This window comes from Heptranchias perlo, unplaced genomic scaffold, assembly GCF_035084215.1.
Source record: "Heptranchias perlo isolate sHepPer1 unplaced genomic scaffold, sHepPer1.hap1 HAP1_SCAFFOLD_43, whole genome shotgun sequence".
NCBI classification, from domain to species: domain Eukaryota; kingdom Metazoa; phylum Chordata; class Chondrichthyes; order Hexanchiformes; family Hexanchidae; genus Heptranchias; species Heptranchias perlo.
This window is the reverse complement of record NW_027139442.1, coordinates 5,620,276-5,644,187: the sequence shown is the minus strand read 5'-3', so window position 1 is coordinate 5,644,187 and position 23,912 is coordinate 5,620,276. Positions and strand designations below refer to the sequence as shown.

The 23,912-nt window shown below is 45.8% G+C and overlaps 1 protein-coding gene across 1 annotated transcript; it reads right to left on the bottom strand.

The window, feature by feature from the left end:
• Window positions 1–8,702: 8,702 nt before the first annotated feature.
• LOC137312515 (EEF1A lysine methyltransferase 3-like) lies at window positions 8,703–16,606 on the bottom strand. The gene is made up of 3 exons (XM_067979053.1): window positions 16,451–16,606; window positions 12,256–12,367; window positions 8,703–9,100 (listed from the first exon to the last, which is right to left on the bottom strand). The coding sequence occupies exons 1-3, from the start codon at window positions 16,604–16,606 to the stop codon at window positions 8,703–8,705; spliced, it is 666 nt and encodes a 221-aa protein (XP_067835154.1).
• Between the last annotated feature and the right edge of the window lie 7,306 nt (window positions 16,607–23,912).

Sequence of the window (23,912 nt, the reverse complement as noted above, 5' to 3'; positions counted from 1 at the left end):
CTCTCCTACACAGACGCAGGCAGCACCTACACAGAAACAGACCGTTCCTACACAGAAACAGACCGTTCCTGCACAAAACCAGAGAGTTCCTACACAGAAACAGACTGTTCCGACATAGAAACAGACCGTTCCTACACAGAAACAGACAATTCCTACTCAGAAACAGACAGCTCCCACACAGAAACAGACAATTCCTACTCAGAAACAGACAGCTCCGACACAGAAACAGACAGTCCCTACGCAGACCTAGACAGCTCCCACACAAGCCGAGATAGCTCATTCACAGAACCAGACAGTAACTCCCAAAACCCAGAGGTCACGTGCACAGACCCAGGCTGCTCCAGCCAAGATGCAGTAATCTCCGACACAGACTGATTGAGCATCTGCACAGACACAGGCAGCTCCTACGCAGATTCAGGAAGCTCCTGCACAGGCCCCAGACAGCTCTTACCAAATATCCAGACAGCTCTTACATCGACCCACACAGGTCATGCGCCGACTCAGATAGCTCCCCTACAGACGCAGACAGCTCATAAACAGACTCAGACAGCTCCTATACAGACCCAGACATCTCCTACACTGACCCAGGCAATTCCTACACCGACCCAGGCAACTCCTGCACAGAACCAGACAGAACCGACATGGACCCAGACAGCTCATTCACAGACCCAGATAACTCCTATAAAGACCCAGACAGTTCCAACACAGACCCAGAAAGGTAATGTACAGTCTCAGACAGTTCCTGCACAGACCCAGACAGCTCGTACATTCGTACATACTTCCAAGGAGTTCTTAAACAGTGCCAGACAGCTCCTCCATTGTCCCCGACATCTCCCGCAAAGGCACAGACTGGTCCCACAAAGACCCAGCGATCTCCTATATAGAATCAGACAACTCGTACACAGACCCGTACAGCACCTACACAGACCTAGTGAGCTGTTACACTCACCCAGACAGCTCCTCTGCCGACCAAGTCAGCTCGTACTGATATCCAGGGAGCTGCCACTCACACACAAACAATTTGCTACAGAGACCCAGACAGCTCCTTCACAGAACCAGATGGCTCATAAACAGAGCCAGGCCCCTCCTACACAGAGACAGACAGCTGTTATCCCGACCCAGAAAGCTCATTCACAGACCCTGGCAGACGCAACCCAGACAGAGACAGCTCATCCACAGAACCACACAGCTCCAAAACAGTCCCAGAAAGTTCCCACACAGACGCCGAAAGCTCCTACACAGACCCAGTCAGTTCGTGCACAGACAAAGGCAGCACCTGCACAGACCCAGGCAGCACCTGCACAGATCCAGGCATCATCTGCACAGACCCAGGCATCACCTGCACAGACCCAGGCATCATCTGCACAGAACCAGGCAGCACCTGCAAAGACACAGGCAGCACTTGCACAGAACCAGGCAGCATCTGCACAGACCCAGGCAGCACCTGCAAACACCCAGGCAGCACCTGCACAGAACCAGGCAGCATCTGCACAGACCCAGGCAGCACCTGCAAACACCCAGGCAGCACCTGCAAACACCCAGGCAGCAACTGCACAGACCCAAGCAGCAATTGCACAGAACCAAGCAGCACCTGCAAAGACCCAGGCAGCACCAGCACAGACCCAGATAGCACTTACAAAGAAACAAACATCTCTTATACAGAGCCAGATAATGCCTGCACGAACGCAAAAAGTTCCCACACTGACATAGACAGATCATACACAGACCATTGAGCAGTTAAACATACCCAGAGCTCCTCGCAAGACCCAGTCAACTCCCTCACAGACCCATTCAGCAACTACACAGAACGAGGTAAAACCTACACAGACCTATGGAACACCCACACCGATCCAGACGGCTCGTAACAAGACCTACACAGATCCTACACCGGTTCAGGGAACACCTACAAAGACCAAGACTGCTCCTACACAGACACAGACAGCAACTACACAGAATGGAACAGCTCATGTACAGATCCAGACAGTTCCTCCACAGACGCACACAGCGCCAACCCAGTCAGACAGATATTACGTAGACCCGAACAGGTGATACACAGACCCAGTGAACTCCGACACAGACCCAGGCAGGTCACACGCAGACCAATGGAGCTCTTACAAAGTCCCAGACACTTCCGACACAGGCCCAGACAGTTCCTACATTGAAGCAGACAGCTCCAACACAGAACCAGCCAGCTCCTACACGGACCCAGACAGCACCTGCACCGATCCAGGCAGCACCTGCACATGCACAGACCGCATTTTCACAGACCCAAATATTTCCAACACAGACCCAGATAATTGATGCACTGATGCAGAAAGCTCCAACACAGACACAGACAGCTCGTATACCGATCAATGAGCGGTTAAACAGGCCCAGACTGCTCCACGCCAAAACCAGACTGTACCGACACAGACCCAGACATCACCTACACAGAACTATGGAACACCCACTCCGATCCAGACAGCTCCTGCACAGGACTATGGAATTCCAACACAGACACAGACAGCAGCTCCGAACGAGAACAACACAGATCCTAAACAGCTTCAGGGAGAACCTACAATGTCCCATACAGCTGCTACCCAGTCACAGACAGTAACTACACAGACCCAGACAGCTCATATACAGATGCAGACAGTTCCTGCACAGAGGCAGGCAACACCAACCCAGGCATATATATCATATGCAGGCCCGAAAAGCCGCTGCACAGAAACGGGGAACTGCTACACAGTCCCAGGCAGGGTCCACACAGACAGATGGAACTCCTACGCAGACCCAGACAGCGACACACAGAACCAGACAGTTCATACACAGACTTAAACAGCTTCTACATAGAACCAGATAATTCCTACACAGATGCAGACAGCTCCAATTCAGACTCACACAACTCCTGCAAAGCATCAGACAGCCTCAATGATGGCGGAGTCCAGCACGTGAGTGCAAAGGACAAGGCTGAAGCGTTTGCAACCATCTTCAGCCAGAAGGGCCGAGTAGATGATCCATCTCGGATACCTCCCAGTATCCCTAACGTCACAGAAGCCAGTCTTCAGCCAATTCGATTAACTACATGTGATATCAAGAAATGGCTGAGTGCACAGAATACAGCAAAGGATATGGGCCCCGACAACATCCCGGCTCTCGTGCTGAAGTCTTGTGCTCCAGAACTAGCTGCGCCTCTGGCCAAACTGTTCCAGCACAGCTACAACACTGGCATCTACCCGACAATGTGGAAAATTGCCCAGGTATGTCCTGTCCTTGGGGGGAAGGGTAGAAACTTTTATGGAGCTGAAGCTTTGCTTTGCATTCCGGTTAATCGCACACAAAGTTAGAGTTTGGCTGGCGCGCGGGAGAGATTAAACGGTGACGAGCCCGTCCCGGCCGATTCCCAGTGAAACCGCAATGCTGATCTACCCAGCTTGCTCTCGCGGCCGGTTGCAAAGCCTATTGAGCAGTTGGCTATTCGGCTGTGGAGTTTGGTAGCAAAATCCTCACTTATGTTGGCCAGAGGCTGCAGAAACATATTGAGGTTAATTCGAATTGCTAACAAAGACACTGACCTTTTGAACTGAGGTGACCTGGAGTTCAGTCACTGGTCTGAACTGGCCAGAACCGGTTTGAATTCGTTCCGCTTCTTACAGGGACAAAGGAACTGTGATGAGACACCAGTCCTTATTTCGAAAAGGAGTATGAGGTGATGCTCCCTCGGCCCTTGGAACAGAGCCAATCAGGGGATGACATCGATAACTCCAGCAACTTTGAGCCAACCAGAGAAGACAGCATCATTCGAAAAGACAGACATGGGAATAAAACTGAAGAATTGCTGGCTTGGTCCCAGTGTGTGTTTTTGAGGGAGATTCCGGAGACTGACCCTCGTGGAAGTGGGAATCCTACGTCAGGGACGTAGAGACGACGTCGGGAGTGAGAGAGAGAATTGCCTGGCCAGCAGTGCCTCTCCTTTCCGGGTAATATAATATCCTTTCTATTCTGTGACCACTCGGGGACGGTTCGTCAGAAAAATCGAGTGGGTGTGCGTTTAGATCCTAATACTCAGGGAGTGTTAGTCAGCTAGTGGGTGTGCGTTTAAATCCTAGTTTGAGTACAAAACTGTATAACCTGCTGTTAACTGCATGCCTATATCTAACTAGACGTATAAGCGGTATGTACATGATCTAATAACGTTAATAAAGCGAATTGAGAATTAAGAGAGAATTGACTCTTCCTCTGTGTACTAAGCCAAAACCGTTAACCGGTGATTTCCGGTCAACATCTTTGGCGTCCCTGGGTGGGCTCGAGGATAAATCTCTCCGTTGCGTCAGTGGGAGCCTCGAGGCGAACCGAATTTGGCAAAGTAAACAGAGAATAGGAGTTTGGGTTAATTCATAGTTAATAACGTAAGATGACGAATAAAGGGCAATCACCAAGCCCTGGGGACTTGGACTGTTTTGATTGGAAGGGACTCCTTCAAAAATATGTAATAGGGAAGTGGCCGCAATACGGGGAGTATGCGGGTCACATTGGAGACAAGGGAACGCCTGTTGGGGAGGTCCTTTGGAAAATTGCGCAAACAAAGATGTCAGATAGGAAATTTAAGAAGATACAAAAGTCCGTAGCGATCGGATGTTGACTTGAGGAATGGATAGAATGCCGACAGCAGGCTAGGAGAGAGAAAGAAGAGACTCAGAAAATCCAAGACGAATTAGGGGAAGATAATTAAAAACTCCGTGAGGAGATAGCTCCCCTGAGTGAGAAGGTAACTGATCTACAGGGACAGAGAAGTGCAGATTTGATGCACATGAACCAATATCAGTTACAGTGCGAAAAATTGACGAATGAAAAGAGTAAGAGAGAGGGAGAAGCCCAAGCAGCGAAAGCTGAGGTGGAGAGATGGAAACTAAAATGTGGTGATTTAAAAACTGCTATGAATGTGATTCACAGATCAGCTCAGGAGAAGAGGAGTAGTACTGGCGATCACACAACGTGTCAGAAAGTGATAGGGAGGCTGCAAGATCAGCTAGCTGCACAGAGGGGCATATTGTGTGCTTTTGCACCCGGGAGAGGTGAAGAAAGTGGTTTAGGGGATGCAGATTGGGATGATTTAGCAGAGAAGGCGGATGGATACAGCAGCGGTGAGAGGGAACCTCAACTTGGGGACCCACCGCCAGCATATGCTCCAGAGCAGAAAAAAACGACAGCCCCAATGGCCCCCCTTGTAACCACTAGAGCACAGATGGGGCAAGATGGCCAGGATATGACATATTCCACCCCACTTGGGGTGCAGGAACTGAGGGTTATTGCGAAAGATATTGGAACGTGTGCGCCTGGGGATGATCCTCGGGAGTTGTTCCTCGCGGTCAGGCAACAGAGAGCGATACACGGCTTAGATGGTGCTGAGGAAAGGAAATTAATCCTAATGTGCCGACACCCACATATACACTCCGCCCTACCGGAGGAACAAAAACTTGGTAGAGGCACAAATGAAGCCTTAAAGGACCAGGTATTATCTGTCATGGGCGATAACTGAGGGGATCCAGTGGAGGCGCTGATGAGATGCGATCAAAGGAAAGGTGAACACCCCACTGTATTTTCGGCCCGCATTTGGGCGGTGTTTCAGGGGGTCTATGGTACAGACTTAGACAGGGATAATTTACAGCGGGAGGTTAGGAACCGATGGCTGAGAACATCAGTGTCGCATGGCACTGAGGAGTCGAGGAAGGCACCAGATCAGTTTGACCCCGCTGATGACACACATACGGAACCCTGGATAATTAGGATGAACAGTTAGAGAAATGGGTCGGAGAAGAAACACCTCGATGCCACCTCAGAAGTTTAACCTTAGCTAATAAGGTGTTAGGTACGTGTCCTGAGGATAAAGGGAAATATTACGTTGGGGCGGTGTTTCATATTCCCCGGCATGGAGGCAATTTGACCTATCCGTTAAAAATAGTTCATAACGTGGGCAAGTATCATGAGGTTACTTGGATATCTTTGAGCAATCCACCATCTCATGCTATTGTAATGGACGGTGCTGAGAAAGGGGTAGCTTTGTCAAAGTGTCACCAAGGAGGGAATCACTGGGCCTGTCCAGAAGAGATAACGAGACAGAGACTTACTAATTGTGGGTTCAGTACTTATGAAAATTGTTCATTGTCCATTTTGCGAGTCAACAACCAGTCCTTTTTACAATACGCCCTTGTGGGACAAACGTATTACATAGCCACAGCGGCTATGAGCTATAACAAAGGATGGAAACAGTGCCCTCTGGAAGGACACAATGTGGCCATCAACAATGTGACCTCAGACCTGGTTGTCGGTGGACAAGTTCTGCCTAAGCCAATAATGAGGATGGTAAAAAACGAAAACCTCACAGTCCAACGTACCGATATAGACCAAGGTCTGTGGAAATATGTTCCTACCGAACTACCACCCATTCCGCACCTGACTGCAGATTGGATGCAAATAGCGGAGGAAGCCAATGAGATAATTCAACAATGGACTAAACACACTGAAATAATTAAAACGCATGCTGATAAAGCAGATGAACTGATACGGGACCCCGGGTTCTGGAATACGTTTTGTAATTGGGGATCTAATGTTCAAATACATCCATGAGTCAGGATTTCATCACATGCTGCTGTAATTGTGATTTTATGTGCATTAATACTTGTCATATTCAACGTATATCAGCTTAGAAGGTGGAACAATGAAATTTTGCAACAATTGAGTGTTAGTGCTATAATGAAACAGAAGAAGCGATTATCCACATAAGGACAGTTTGTGAAGTATATTTTATATGTTTCTGTTTGTATTTTTTCTATAACCATTTATATATTTTTTTTCTATAATCATATGATGTCGCGGATGTAACATGCCCATTGGGGGACAATGACGGCCTCAGGAGTGGTACACAGAACGGGAGAATAATGATCCTAAGATAGGCATCTTTGGATCAAAAGGGGGGAGATGTTGGCCAGAGGCTGCAGAAACCTATTGAGGTTAATTCGAAGTGCTAACAAAGGCACTAACCTTTTGAACTGAGGAACTGACGTTTTGAACTGAGGTGACCTGGAGTTCAGTCACTGCTCTGAACTGGCCAGAAACGGTTTGAATTCGTTCCGCTTCTGAGAGAGACAAAGGAACGGTGATGCTGCCTCGGCCCTTGGAACAGAGCCAATCAGGGGATGATATCGATCACTGCAGCAAGTTTGAGCCAACCGGAGAAGACAGCATCATTCGAAAAGACAGACATGGGGAATAAAACTGAAGAATTGCTGGTTTGGTCCCAGTGTGTGTGTCTTTGTTCGTTTGTGAGCGAGAGAGAGAGAGAGAGAGAGTGTGTATGTGTGTGTGTGTGTGTGTGTGTGTTTGTTAGTGTGTGTTTGTGACTTTGTTTGTGAGGGAGACTCTGGAGACCAGCCCTCGTGGAAGTGGGAACCTTACGTCAGGGACGTAAAGACTGCGTCAGGGACGTGGATACGACGTCGGGAGTGAGAGGGAGAATTGCCTGGCCAGCAGTGTCTCTCCTTTCCGGGTAATATAATATCCTTTCTATTCTGTGACACTCAGGGAGTGTTGTGAGAAAAGTCTAGTGGGTGTGCGTTTAAAGCCTAATACTCGGGGAGTATTAATAGAAAAACTTAGTGGGTGTGCGTTAAAATCCTAGTTTGAGTATAAACCTGTATAACCTGCTGTAAACTACATGCCTATATCTAACTAGACGTATAAGTGGTATGTACATGATCTAATAACGTTAATAAAGCAAATTGAGAATTAAGAGAGAATTGACTCTTCCTCTTTGTCCTAAGCCAAAACCGTTAACCGGTGACTTCCGGTCAACATCAGTTACGTGTGTCTTCCTGGTACCCTGCTAAAACTGAGCTAAGTCCCCATTAATGAATCTTTTTGTAAATGTGTTTGTTCTTTATATATTTAAGTTCACTGCAAAATGCGGCAAAGGGAATAATTCGAACTAGAGAACTTCACAAGTTTTCTTTTTTTATATATTCATTATCAGGGTGTGGGCGTCGCTGACAAGGTCAGAATCTGTTGCCCCTCCCTAGTTGCCCTTGAGAAAGTGGTGGTGAGCCTTTTTCTTGAACGGCTGCAGTCCGTGTATCCCACTAAGCTGTTAGGGAGGGAGGGCCGAAGTATTGATCTCGTAATATATTCTCTGCTGCACAACATTACGGCAGTCTTCAACTGGGTCAATTTAAACGAGCTTCCGTTGATGCAATCATCACACAAACGTGAATGTAGTGGGAGAGCAACACTTCAGGAGGGGAAAAGTGTAGGTCTTGTAATGTGTTCTGCAGTGCTAGACTGAAGTTAGATACAGGGTGAAGCTGACTCTATAGAGGGTTCCTAACCCTAAACTCTAACCCTCCCTGCCAACAATACTCTAGTCAGATTACAGTGGCATTAATAGGATTCGCGTTTTGGTTAGGGTTCGGACTAGGGCTCGGGTGAGGGATTGGCTCGGACTATAACGTTGGGATTAGGGTTAGGGTTTCAGGTTTAGGGTTAGGGTTTCGGTTAGGGTGTCAGGGTTATGGTGTTAGAGTAAATGGAAATCGCAATCCCTCTATCTCTGCAACCTCCTCCTACATCATTCAGTACTCTGACTCTTGCCTGTTGTGCCCTTCTCCCCCTCGCTTCTTCCCATTATGAGACCTTTAACTGCCTCCACCCTATTCTCTGGAATTGCCTCCTTAATAAGCGCCAGTAACTTTTTTGGTCACTTTGTACAGGTTGATTCCTTTTTCTGGGATACTGTGAACAATTTCGGAGTTAAAATGCTGTGCAATGATCTGCTCGTGAAAATTCATGGCTCCCATGTGCTCACGCATTTTCGAGCAGATGTAAATAATAGTGTTTTGGTTGCTCAGATGTTGTAGGTTCTTTTGCAGTAAGTGGAATTCACGTTTCTTGTAGACGATATCGGATCCCAGGATGATATCGTAGTCTGACGGAAACTGATCATGGTTTTCACCCCACGAGAGAGCAGAGACTTTTGACCGCTGGATAATTGAAGAGGGGACATTGTTGGCCACGTTTCGTTCTATTTGATTCAGCACTTCCGGTTTGTCTGTCAAGGTCACATCTCCACCTGCCAGAAGAATGTAAAAGAGCAATGACGTATCTTCACTTATTGCTTCCCTGTGACAAAATCCTGTAAATGGTAAATGTGGGCAAAAGGGATTCGGGGCAAAGCAGATTAACACAGCAAAGGCTGTTAAATATAATGATGAACTTGTGCAGTGTCACAACATCGCTACGCGATTCCATTGGCACAGCGGTTATTTCACTCGATAAGTCATCCAAAACTGCAGACTTAAAAATTCATACAACTTGATTTCAAATCCAACCACGGTAGTTTGAGAATTTGATTTCAATTCAAAAGTTTTAACATAAAAAGCTGGTATCAGTAAAAGGGGCGATATTGACTTTCTGCCAGAGCGTAAACCGGTGACAACGAGTTTGTCGCCCGTTGAACATTACTCCCGGTTTTTATTTTTAGCTATCACACGTTTCGAAGTGCCGCTCGAAGTCAATATCCGCCCCAAAGTGACCATGAAACTATCCGATTGTCGCAAAAACCCAATAGGTTCACTGATGTCCTTTAGACCTGCCGTCCTTAACCAATCTGGCCTGTGTGTGACTCCAGTCTCACACCAATGTGGTTGATGCTTTACTGCCCTCTCGTGCGGCCGTGAGACACGCCGCGGTATCAAAATAAGGATAAAGCTGCGACCCAGGCATCGAATTGGGACAGAAAAAGGCACACCCAGCCCAGTTGACCTTGCAAGGTCCTCCTCGCTATCAATTGGGGACTGTTGTCAAATTCGGGAGAGCTGCCTCACAATCAAGTCAAGCAACGGTCTGACATACCCTGAGAATCAGACCTGTCCTTACACTGATGAAACCCTCCATCGTGTCGTGTGACACTACCACCATGCTGAGTGGGATAGATTAATAACAAATCAAAACCGGGCACTCATGAGGCGCCGTGGGCCCAAAGCAGCAGCATAATGGAATGCCACAACAATCTTGTCACCGCAGGGCCCGACATATCCCTCTCTTCTCCATCACCATCAAGCTAGGTGACCAAATCTGTTTCAATGAGGAATGTAGAAGAGCATGCCTAGAGCGGCACCAGGCATATCTGAAAATCGGATGCCAATTTGGTGCAGCTACAGCAAAGGATTACCATGCATTATAAACAGTTAGAGCACTCTGCATTATAAACAGTGAGAGCACCATGCATTATAAACAGTGAGAGCAACATGCATTATAAACAGTGAGAGCACCATGCATGACAAACAATGAAAGTACCATGCATTATAAAAAGTGAGAGCACCATGCATTATGAACAGTAAGAGCACCATGCATTATAAACAGCGATTCCCATATCCCTTGATTCCCTGAGTGCAAAAAAAAGTTTGATGCGCTTGCAACAATCTGCAGCCAGAAGTGCCAAGTGGATGATCATTCTAAGCCTCTTCCATGCGTTATAAACAGTGAGAGCACCATGCAATATTAAAAGTGACAGCACCATGCATTATAAACAGTGAGAGCACCATGCTGTGCACAGAGTTCAGCAATCCCCAAACCAAACAATCAGGTTAAAGCTCTGAAATCCGGTCACATCCAGTCGCGAATGGTGGTCGCAAATTAAGCAACCAACAGGAGAAGGAGGCTCGGTGAACATTCTCATCCTCAACAAGAGCGCAGCCCAGCACATAGGAACATAAAAATAAAAGAAAAAGGAGCAGCAGTAGGCCATACGGCCCCTCGAGCTCCCTCATTCGATAAGATCACCAGCCTACTCTCAATCATCGCCAAAGTGATGGAAGATGTCGAGAGTGCTATCAAGCGGCACTAACTCACCAATAACCTGCTCACCGATGCTCAGTTTGGTTTCCGCCAGGACCACTCGGCTTCAGACCTCATTACAGCCTTGGTCCAAACATGGAAAACAATCCTGAATTCCAGAGGTGAGGTGAGATTGACTGCCCTTGACATCAAGGCAGCATTTGTCGGAGTGTGGCACGAAGGAGTCCGAGTAAAACTGTCGTCAATTGGAATCAGGGGGGAAACTCTCCAGTGGCTGGAGTCATATCTGGAGCAAAGGTATATGGTAGTGGTTGTTGGAGACCAATCATCTCAGCCGCAGGACATCGCAGGGCAGTGACCGAGCCCCAACTATCTTCAGCTGCTACAGTAATGACCACCCCTCCATCACAAGGTCACAAGTGGGGCTGTTCGCTAATGAAAATGATAAGGACATAATGTTTATTTCCTTTCGCAATTCCTCAGATAAAGCCGCAGAATACACGGCCTCCGACCTGCTCTTGCAGCCACAATATTTATGTGGCTGGTCCAGTTATGTTTCTGGTCAATGGTGACCCCCAGGATGATGGTGGTGAGGGATTCGGCGATGGTAATGGCGTTTGATGTCAAGGGGAGTTGGTGAGACTCTGCCTTGTTGGAGATGGTCATTTCCTGGCTCTTGTCTGGCGCGAATGTTACTTGCTACATTAGAGCCAAACCTGGATATTGTCCAGATTGTGCTGGATGCGGGCACGGACTGCTTCATTATTTTATTCTAAAGCATGCTTACTGTTTTAATTTGGCAATCAGTTGGGTGCTGGACACGTGACTGGAGCTCACAAGGACTCAAAAACATGATCAAAAGCTCCAGCTTCCCCGTTTAATATCTGATCAGAGTCGAGATGTTCAGGATTTTGTGCAAATATTACATTGAATAAAACCAGGCCATTACTGATAGGTGCCTGGTTCTCAGCTCATCAGCTCAAGGAGAAACGTGTTCAAATTTTTCACTTTTTCATTTACTGGAATTTTACGTTCACTGGATTTTCACAGATCAACAGCAGTTCAATTGAGATCCCGCTCCCCGATGGGAGGAGGGACTTGCTCCAAAATGGCAGGTGGTTCGGCTGAGTCTAGAAAGCTGCGACTTTTTTGAGGCATCATTCTTATTACCTAAGGTAAGGGTCCTGTGCTTTGAAAGCATTCTCTATCAAACAGATCAAAACTGGAGGTGAAGAACTGTCAACAGTAAGGACCTCAAAAGAAGAGCAGACTGCAGCGTTCACAAACCATGCAGAGAACTGGGGGTTTAATCACCCAATGACCAGTCACTGTCATGGTCCTTCTCACTATATTGCCGTCCTACTCCATTACAGTTCATCGCGCTCTCTCACACATCCAAAGTGCTATCGCTTGGAACCTTTAACTCACCCAGCAGGATGGCAAGAATCCCCACGATCCCAGTGCCGGACCTCAATTCAATCATCTTCTTCCCAGAAAAACTGATATTCTCTTTCTCAAAGAACCTGCAGAGAACGAGGCCCTGAAACAAAATATGGTATTAACGTTAGAATTCGTTCACCTGCAACTTTCTGAATCCAAGTTCATGCTGCAAGGGATGTTGCAAGGGAGGGTGCAAGGGAGTGAGCAAGATAAATTCCAGGGGAGGATGCAAGGGAGGGTGCAAGTGTTGGAGCAAGGGAGGGTGCAAGGATAGGTGCAAGGGAAGGTGCAAGGTAGGGAACAAGGGAGGGTGCAAGGGAGGGAGCAAGCCAGTAAGTAATTCCAAGGAAGATATAAATCTCGTGCTCAGTTCCAAGGAAGATATAAAAATCTTAACATCGTGTTGTGATTGGTATAAACCCAATATATGGTGTCAAGGAAGGCGTATACCCTGCGCATGGTGTCAATGATGGTGTATACACCGGGAATGGTATCAAAGATGGTGGATACACCGCGCATTGTGCTCAGGATTGTGCATCCTCAAGGGCAATTAGGGATGGGCAATTAATTCTAGCCTTGTCAGCGACGCCCACATGCCATGGATAAATTTAAAAAAATAATACATCGTGCACGGTGCTAACAATGGTGTATGTACCGCATAGGGTGCCAAGAATGGTGGATACCCAGTGTCGGGGATCAATGATGGTGGATACCCAGTGTCGGGGTTGAAGGAAAGTGGATACCCAGTGTAGGGTGTCAAGGATGGTGGATACCCAGTGTAGGGGTTGAAGGAAAGTGGATACCCAGTGTAGGGTGTCAAGGATGGTGGATACCCAGTGTAGGGGATCAAGGATGGTGGATACCCAGTGTAGGGGATCAAGGATGGTGGATACCCAGTGTCGGGTGTCAAGAATGGTGGATTCCCAGTGTAGGGGATCAAGGAAAGTGGATACCCAGTGTAGGGTGTCAAGGATGGTGGATACCCAGTGTAGGGGATCAAGGATGGTGGATACCCAGTGTCGGGTGTCAAGAATGGTGGATTCCCAGTGTAGGGGATCAAGGATAGTGGATACCCAGTGTCGGGTGTCAAGGATGGTGGATTCCCAGTGTAGGGGATCAAGGATGGTGGATACCCAGTGTCGGGTGTCAAGAATGGTGGATTCCCAGTGTAGGGGATCAGGGAGGGTATGAACATAATACATGGTGCTGTTGGAGTATCAAACCCATATTGATTGCAAGGAAGATACTTCAATTAGTACTTTGTGGCAGCTAGGGTATAAACCGAGTACATGGTGATGAGGATGGCATAATCCCAGGGTATGGTGAATTGGAACGTATAAACCCAAAACATGATACAACAAGGTTATAAACCCATTACATTGTGTCAGGGAGGAGGCAAAACCGGTAAATGTGGCGTGGAGGGTAAAAACAATTTAATGGTGCCATGGATGGTATGAAGACAGAACATGGTGCCATGGATGGTATGAAGACAGAACATGGTGCCATGGATGGTATGAAGACAGAACATGGTGCCATGGATGGTATGAAGACAGAACATGGTGCCATGGATGGTATGAAGACAGAACATGTTGCCATGGATGTTATATATTAGGTGTAGAGCAGTTATGGAAAGAGACAGGGATCAATCAAAGGTGAAGGTGCTGAGGGGTAATTTCAGTGAGTTGAAAAGCGATCCGGCCCATGTTGAATACAAACAAAGACTGGCTGTAAAACAGTAAATTTGCAAGGGGAGGCCTTCAAGGAGAAGCTAGTTCGGGCGCAAACGAAACACATTCCGATGAGAGAGATAGGAAGGGCATCCAAAGCTGGAGCTCACTGGATAACTGAAAATATAGAGACTAAAACGAAACAGAGAAAGGAGGCTTATGACCAATGTCAGGACCATAATACATTAGAAAATGAAGCAGTATACATAAAGTGCAGAGGAGAACTGAAAAAGGAAATAATACGGGCGAAGAGAGTGTACGAGAAAATGGTGGCAGATAAAATAAAAGGGAACAGTAAAGTCTTTTATAAACAGACAAATTGCAAAAGGATAGTCAAAGGAGGGGTGGGGCCAATTAGCGACAAAAAGAACGAACTCATTGTGGAGTCACGGCTGCGGTACGAAATGAATACTTTGCATCTACATTCACAAAAAAAAGAGGATGCTGACAATGTCCCAATAAAGGAAGAGATAGTGGAGGATGCACTAAAAAGATTGGCAGTACTCAAAGTAGAAAAGCGACGCGGTCCAGGTGGGATGCATCCTAAGTTGTTGTTGGAAGTAAGGGTGGAAATAGCAGAGGTTATAGCCACAATCTTTCAATCCTCCTTGGATATGGGGATGGTGCCAGAGGACTGACCGGTTGCAAATGTTATACTCCTGTTCAAAAAAGGGGAGAAGGATAAATCTGGTAACTACAGGCCAGTCAGCCTAACGTCGGTGGTGGGGATACTTTTAGAGACAATAATCTGGGTCAAAATTAATTGTCACTTCGAAAAAGATGTTTTAATAAATTACTGTCAGCACGGATTTCTTAAAGGCAAATCGTGTTTGATAAACTTGATTGAGTTATTTGATGAAGTAATTAATAGGGTTGATGGTGTTCGTGCAGTTATGTTTGTTTACATGAATTTTCAAAGTACCACGTTATAGATGAGTTAGCAACATTGATGCCCATGGGATTAACGGGACAGGGGCAGCGTGGATATGAAATTGGCAAAGAGACAGAAAGCAGAGAGTAGTTGTGAACGGTTATTTTTCAGGCTGGCGGGAAGTATACCATGGTGTTCCCCAGGGGTCGGTATGAGCACCATTGATCTTTTTGTTATATATTAATGAACTGGACTTGGGTATAGAGGGTATAATTACAAAGTTTGCAGATGATACGAAACTCGGAAATGTAGTAAACAATGTGAAGGCTCAGAACAGACTTCAGGAGACCAGACACACAAGCAAAATGGGTAGACAAATGGAAGATGAAAGTTAACGCAGAGAACTGAGAAATGATACATTTTGATTGGAAGAATAAGGAGAGGCAATATGAACAAAATGTTACCATTTTGAAGCGGGTACAGGAACAGAAAGAACTCGGAGTGTACGTACACAAATATTTGAAGGTGGCAAGACAAGTTGGGAAGGCTGTTAAAAAAGCATACGGGACCCTTGATTCATAAAAATAGGCACAGAATACAAAAGGAAGGAATGACGCTAAACTTTTATAAATCACTGGTAAGGCCCCAGCTGGAGTATTGTGTCTAATCCTGGGCACAACTTTAGGAAGAATGTCAAGTCTTTAGGGACAGTGCAGTGTAGATTTACTAGAATGGTACCAGGGATGCAGGACTTCAGTTAAGTGGGAAGACTGGAGAAGCTGGGGTTGTTCTGTTCGACCAGAAAAGGTTAAGATGAGATTTAAAAGATGTGTTCAAATTCACGAACCGTTATGATAGAGTAAAAGAGTAAAATGGGGTTCATGGGGTTGGGGGTTATATATTAGCATAGATGGAGGATTGGGTAACGGACAGAAAACAGAGAGTCGTGATAAACGGGTCATATTCAGGTTGTCAGGCTGTAACTAGTGCGGTGCCGCAAGCATCCCTGCTTGGGCCTCAGCTTTTTACACTCTATATTAATGAATTAGAAGAAAGGACCGAGTGTAATGTATCCAAGTTTGCTGACGATACAAAGATACGTGGGAAAGTGAACTGTGAGGAGGATACAAAGAGTCTGCTAATGGATATAGACAGGTGAAGTGAGTGGGCAAGTGGATGATTAACTGGAGACATGAAATGTGGTGAGTGGAGCAGGTTTGGGAGGAACATTTGACTTTGGACCTGTGATTCCCAAAGCTATCCACCACTGTAGGGTTTTCCTCGCCTCATGTCTGGGTCTGATGGAGACTAATTGATGGGGATTGGTTGCATTTATTAGTCTGCAACTCGGTTCTCACTGTATCATGTGACTACCAGGAAAGGAGACGGCGAACAATAATCTTTCTTCTAGCAATTCCGATGTTCTTATGCATGTCGTCTGCAAAACCAATGCATCAAGTAAGGCTTCCTCAACATGGCGGGGGTGGGGGTGGGGGTGGGGGCGGTTGCTGTAGTGGAAGGAAGAGGCTCTGGGTTTGGTTTCTCTCTATCAGATCCAAGCATTTACACCAAACATTGGACTTACAGCTTCCCAGATTATTGCTGGTATCCCAAGGTTATTGCTGGAGTCCCCAGTGATTCTCAAAGTGTGCCCGCAAAACTGATAGCGACTTTCTAGTTTCTTGCTGTCCTCCTTGGAGTCGGAGCTGCTGAAATACTTATTTTCCTGCTGTGTTTGCATTATCTTTTCTGAGCTCACTCTGCACTGCTTTGATCCTGGTTGAACCTCTGCAATTTCCAGGTAGTTTTTGTCCAGGGGTCTGGATGTGAGCCTGTCTCGGTTTCAAGCAGTCCGCTTGTCCGACAATGTATGAAACAATACAAACTCAGATCTGGAAACACAATAAACTTGAATTAATTAGTCTCCCTTCTCTCACCTCTTCCCCAACAAATTTGATAATAACACATTAACACAATATTCGAAAGTTTCTGAAAGGTCCTAATTCCAAAAGTGATCAAATAAAGTCAGTATGCAGAGAGCCGAAACTGTGGGCCTTTATCTTAAGGCAGGGACGGTGTTTGCCTTACACTGCGACTGTTGTTTTAGTGAAGTTACTCCCTTCGATCCAGAGATGCTCAGCTTACAAACCTAGCAGAAGAACTTTTGTTGCGAACCGAGGTATCATCGACCCAACCTCGGCCGGGTTGGTGAGCAGCCTTTCTCTGCCGCCCACTCTTCACCAGTTTCATTTTCTCCACCTGTCTCACCAGCTGCACCGATCAGTAACTGCCTTTTCCCAATGTGGTGATGACAGTCACTGCTCCATGCTGCTCACTGCCAGCGGGACGATGTGATAGGCCGCTGACTCTCGGCGCTTTGTTGCGCAGTGTCTTTATTCATTTCTCATCTGACTCGAGTTACAACGAATCGATGGGGAACAGCCGAGATTCCAAACACTTTTGAGTATTGTGTTAAGGTGTTACTATCAAATTTGTTGGTGGAGAGGCGAGAGAAGGGAGACTAATTAATTAAAGTTTATTGTGTTTCCAGCTCAGAGTTTGTATTGTTTCACAAGGTACCGGCAAGCCCTCAGTGATCAGCTAATTAACGTAACTGGATCTGCTCAGGGCTCCGTGTAATTGCACGGCCCAAACGCTGCACTGTTTCAAGGTCAGCAACATTTCAAATTATCATCAGCACAGAGCACCTAACACTGATGCCTTTGACCCGGACGGTTGAATTTTTATTTTATTTTAAAATGAACATGGAAATCAACTTATTTGCCAACAACTAACTGCAAATATTCAATTATCCGCCTTCGGGTTACTTTCTCCCAACCGGAAAACTGTTTCCAAACTGTGCCCTGTCGGAGTGCTTGGAAATCCCTGGTTTCACAAAGCACCAACTGGAGGATGGGGCAATGCTTCTTTGTGCTTCGGAAGCCTGTCGATCGTCACTCTCATTTATGTGGTAAGAAGATCTCTAAATATCAGGTAATTCAGCAATTGAAAAAAATTCATTCTTGGATTGAGAAGTAGCAATGCACAGACTGAAGCAACATGGGAACAAGAGTAGGCCATTTCGCCCCTGGAGCTTGTTATGCCATTCAATGAGATCATGGCTGATCTGCAACCTAACTCCCTATACCGCCTTCGCCCCAAATTCCTTAATACTCTTGGTTAACAAAAATCAATCAATCTTAGAAATAAAATTAACAATTGAGCTTCCATCTACTGCCTTTGTTGAAGAGAGTTCCAAACTTCCACCACCCTTTGCGTGCAGAAGTGTTTCCTAATCTCACTCCTGGAAGTTTTGGCTTTAATTTTAGGCTATGTCTAACCCTAACCCTAACCCAAACCCACCCAGCGGAAATCGTTTCTCTCTATCGACCCTATCAGTTCCCATTAATATCTTGAAAACTTCGATTAGGTCACCCCTTACTCTTCTAAATTCCAGGGAATGGCAACCTAGTTTGTGTAATCTCTCCTCGTAATATAACACTTGGAGTCCAGATATCATTCCAGTAAATCAAAAGCAAAATACTTCAAAAGCTGGAAATCTGAAATAGAAACAAAAAGTGCTGGAGAAGCTCAGCAAGTTAGGCCACAGCTGTGGAGAAAGAAAAAGTGTTAACGTTTCAGGTCGAAGACCATTCGCCCGAACTCATTCCAGCAAATCTGCGCTGCACTCCCTCGAAGGCCAATATATACTTCCTGAGGTGTGGTGCCCAGAACTGAACACAGTACTCCAGGTGAGGTCTAATCTGGGTTTTTTTATAGCTGTAGCATAATTTCAACCCCTTGTATTCTATTGCTCTCGATATAAAGGCCAGCATTCCATTAGACTTTTTGATTATTTTCTGCACCTGTCCAAGACATTTTAATGATCTATGTGCATGGACCCCTAAGTTTCTTTGGACCTCCACTGTTTCGAGCTTTTCACCATTTAGAAAGTACACTGATGTACCCTGTTTAGTTCCAAAGTGGATGACCTCACACATGCCAAAAACGAAATCCTCTTGCCACAGTTTTGCCCATTCACTTAGACTACTACTATCTTTCTGGAATGTTATGTTTCCATCTGCACTGCTAAAATGCTGCCTATCTTTTTGTCATTGGCAAACCTGGATATATGGATCTCTATCCCGTTTATCTAAGTCATTAATAAATGCAGCGAAAAGTTGAGGCACAAAAACAGATCCCTGTGGGACACCACTAGTCACATCCTGCCAATTTGAGCCATTCTCCCTACTCTGTCTTTTGTCCCGCTCAGCCAATTTCCTAACTATGTCAATAATTTGCCTTCAATTCCATGAGCTTCAAGTTTAGTTAATAGTCTCTTATGAGCGACTTTATCGAATGCCTTCTGGAAGTCCATATAATCAACATCAAAGATATTCCGCTGTCCTCTGCTTTAGTAACCTCTTCAAAAAATTCAATCAGGTTCGTCAGGCATGACCTGCCCTTTACAAATCAACGCTGGCTCTCCCTGGTCAGCTGAAAATTCTCAAGGTGTTCAGTCACTCTATCCTTAATTATGGACTCCAGTAATTTCCCGACAACAGATGTGCGGCTAACTGGTCTATAATTCCCTGGTTTCCCTCTCTCAACTTTTTTAAATAGCGGAGTTGCATGTGCAACTTTCCAATCTAAAGGAACAGTTCCTGAATGGAGAAATCTTGGGAAGATAATAGTTCGGGCTTCTGCAATATTCTCAACTACTTTCTTTAAAGCCCTTCTGTGGAAACCATCTGGTTCTGGGGATTTATCACTCCCTAGTGCCATTATTTCCATCATTACTGTTAATTTGTTTGTGTTAATTATAGTAAGTCCCGTCCCTGATTCACAATTAGTTTCCTTGGAGCGTCCGGCATGCGATCCTCTTCTCTACTGTAAATACTGATGCAAAGTAAATATTGAACATTTCTGCGATTTCCTTATTTTCAATTACAATATCATCATTAACAGTTTTTTAAGGGGCCCAAATTGCTCTTGATCACCCTTTCTTTCCTTGTACAATTGTAAAAAAAAATTGTGTTCGTTTTGATATCTGTTGCAAATTTCTATTCATGCTCCCTTTTTGTAGCTCTTACTATCTGTTTTGTCGCCCTTTGCTGTTCTTTGTATCTCTGCCATTCGCCAGGATCGATGCTATATTTGGATTTTTGTAGGCTTTATCTTTTAGTTTTATGTTGTCCCTTACCTTTTTTTTCGTCCATGGCTGTTTTTCTTTTTGGCAAGTAGAGCTCTTGCCCCTTCGAGGCATGAACTAGTTCTGTATCACGTTAAATTCTTTTTAACACCTCCCACTGATCTTCTGTCCTTTTACTCGTAACAGATTGACCCAATTTACTGTGGACAGTCTCTGACTCATCCCGTTGAAGTCGACCTCACCTAAATTTAGACTCTTAGCAGCTGATACGAGTTTCTCCCTTTCAAACACAACGTTGAACTCGATCATGTTATGGTCGTTATTCCGTAAATATTCACACATTATTAGGCAGTTAAATAAACCTGGGTCATGGCTCATTATTAAATCTAATATGGCCTGCCCCCTAATTGGTTCTAGGAGATATTGTTGCAGAAAGCTGTCCTGAACACTCTCAATAAATTTGCTACCGGGAAGGAACAGAGAGAGGGAGAGATAGGGAAGACAGTAATAAAGGAGAGAGCCAAGGAGAATGAAAACTGGAGGATAGAGGAGGAGAGAGGCGGAATTAGAGGCGAGAATTGGTGGATTAAGAAGAGAAAGTGATTGAGAGAAGAGAACCGGGAGGATGAGAGAGAGAGAGAAAGAGAGAATGAGAGAGGGGAACCAGCCATATAAAAGGGAGGTGGAGAATTAGAGAGGGGAGAGGGATGGATAAAGGGGAGAGAGGAAAGACGAGAGGGGAACTAGATGGATGAAGGGGAGAGGGAGAATAGGAGATGAGTACAGGAGGATAATGGGGAGAGAGAGAATTGATAGAGAGAATGAAAGAGGGGAACCAGGCATATAAAAGTGAGAGGGAGAATGGGAGTAGAGGCCGAGAAGAATAAAGAGGAGAGAGAGAATAAGAGGAGAACCGATGGATAACGGAGAGATAGAATGAAATGAAAACCGAGTGATAAAGGGGAGTGGGAAAGAATGAAAGGAGAACCGATTGATAAAGGAGTCGGAGAGAGAATAGGAGACGGCCATGCAATCATAAAGATGGAATGAACATGAGTGAACCTGTAGTTTCCTCGGCGCTACTCCGGCTCCACCACCGTAACTTCAGCGTAAGTGCGGCCAAAACCCCATTTACCTGTGTAAATATAAGTGCATTTTTGACAAAGTTTCAGCGACGGAGCGAAAGCAGCTCTGAGGGTGTGGTTCAAACTCAGATTTGCCATTTGTAACACGCAGCCGCCCAAATTCTGTAACTGAACAAGAAATTGATTTAAAATTAAATAGAACTTTGCCTTCAAATTCTGTATTATAATCCTTCATATTTCTAAAGAAAACTGTTTCATGACGAGAAGAAAATGTAACCTCGGCCTTTACAGAGCCAATGTAGCAGCTTTAAGGAGAAAGCAATACAGTGAGCGGAAACAATAAAAGCTACTGCTGCCTATAAATATACAAATGGAGCTCGAAAACTTACGCTACAAATTCTCAGTGCCCCTCAGTGATGTTACACCCTTTTCAATAAAGATGACCTCAGACTGCCAACAAAATCTCGCCAGTAGCTCCTGTTGAGCATCGCCTCCCGTTTTAACTTTTCACAGTCTCGTCAGATTGCAACACCCTCACGTTTTGCCCTCCTACTGTGACATTGGGATGAGATGTATCAGCTGGTCTGCGGGTTAGGAGGATTCCTTGGGATGGTGACCTCCATTCACTTGGTGTCCTGCACTGGGACATCCAGTACTTCCTGTGCTATACTGGGTTGAGATGGCTCAGAGGCGCTGTTCCATTCTATTGATAGTCCCTTGCTGTATATCTACTCATTTGGGGAAGTTGTTATCAGCTCTGACCTCTGCTTGTTATATATAAAAAACTCCATGAGCGATCATCCCTGGCCATCCCATCTATAGGTGGTGCTTTGCGACCTCTCTGCAGCTCAGTAACATCCCTGTTTCCTTCATTACCTCATCAACTCACTCGAACTTTACTCGATTTTTTTTGAAGGAGATACTCGGGTAATTTGTCTGGGAGTCTGTTCCATACAGTCTTTACTTTTCAGTGACAATCAGTTCAGCTCCTGTGTTCCTGCTCATCATAACTTAGAGCCCTAAATCCTGGAATCATTCTTGGACTCCTCCTCAACATTGTCCATTGCGTCATTGGAAACACCAGTGGCCAGAACTGGAGACAATGTTCCAAATGCTTCGTCACGAGAGATCTATCAAAGGTTCGAATGACGTGTTTCAATGCAAGTCCTTGAGATACATCCCGCAGATGAGCAACATTGTCCCTGCTGTAGCACTGCTTCAGTCAGAGGTCAGAGAGTCCTGTGGATGTATCGGCTGCTGTACAACAGTAATTGGGCTTCCTAGCCCCGTGTGCCAGAGGCAAATGCTGCTGGGAACAGAAGGCAAAATGAGATACTAAAGAGGAGGTCTTCAGCTCAGGCTACATACGAACTACACAGGAAGAGGGGTTGCACTGAAACTACATGTGGTGAGGGGCTACAGTGGAACTACACATGGAGAAGGTGTACAGTGGAACTACATTTGGAGAGGGGCTACAGTGGAATTACACAAAGAGAGGGCTTACAGCAGAACTACATGAGGCGAAGGGCAACTGTGGCACTCCACAGAGATAGGGGTTACAGTTGAACTATATAGGGAGAGGGTGTACATAGGAACTACATAGGGTGAGAGGCTACAGGTGAAATATATATGGAGAGGGGCTACAGTGGATCTACATAGAGAGAGGGGATACAGTGGAACTACATAAGGTGAGGGGCTACAGTGGAAATACATAAGGGGAGGGTTTTACAGTGGAATTACATAGGGAGAGGAGCTACTGTGGAACTACATAGGGAGAGGAGATACTGTGGAACGACATAGGGAGAGGGACTACAGTGGAATTACATAGGGAGAGGAGCAACAGTGGAAATACATAGGGAGAGGAGATACTGTGGAACTACATAGGGAGAGGGACTACAGTGGAATTACATAGGGAGAGGAGCTACTGTGGAACTACATAGGGAGAGGAGATACTGTGGAACTACATAGGGAGAGGGACTACTGTGGAATTACATAGGGAGAGGAGCAACAGTGGAAATACATAGGGAGAGGAGCTACTGTGGAACTACATAGTGAGAGGAGATACTGTGGAACTACACAGGGAGAGGGACAACAGTGGATTTTCATAGGGAGAGGAGCAACAGTGGAAATACATAGGGAGAGGAGATACTGTGGAACTACATAGGGAGAGGGACTACAGTGGAATTACATAGGGAGAGGAGCTACTGTGGAACTACATAGGGAGAGGAGATACTGTGGAACTACATAGGGAGAGGGACTACAGTGGAATTACATGGGGAGAGGAGCTACTGTGGAACTACATAGGGAGAGGAGATACTGTGGAACTACATAGGGAGAGGGACTACAGTGGAATTACATAGGGAGAGGGGCTACAGTGGAATTACATAGGGAGAGGAGCGACAGTGGAAATACATAGGAGAGGGGCTACAGTGGGATTACATAGGGAGAGGGATGACAGTGGAATTACATAGGGAGAGGAGCAACAGTGGAAATACATAGGGAGAGGAGCTACAGTGGAACTACATAGGGAGAGGAGCTGCAGTGGAATTACATAGGGAGAGGAGCTGCAGTGGAATTACATAAGGGCAGTGGCTGCATCGGAATTACATTGTCAGAGGGACTACGTTTGAACTACATAAGTGGGGGGAGGGGCTACATTGGAACTACATAGGGAGAAGGCTTATCATGAAACTACATCGGGAAAGGGGCTATCAGCATCAGTTGTCTGGAATTTACTAGAGTCTACAATTAAGAATAGAGAATCTCAACACCGTGAAAAATTCCAGCTGATCAGAGAGAGGCAGCGTGGA

Bases quoted from the DNA above. Each gene is read 5' to 3' on its own strand.
- LOC137312515 (XM_067979053.1), bottom strand. From the start codon at position 16,606: ATGCAAACACAGCAGGAAAATAAGTATTTCAGCAGCTCCGACTCCAAG. The intron at 12,368-16,450 runs GTAAGTCCAATG...ATTTTGTTTCAG, and splicing joins CAGCAATAATCTGGGAAGCT to GGCCTCGTTCTCTGCAGGTT. The intron at 9,101-12,255 runs GTGAGTTAAAGG...TTCTTCTGGCAG, and splicing joins GATTCTTGCCATCCTGCTGG to GTGGAGATGTGACCTTGACA.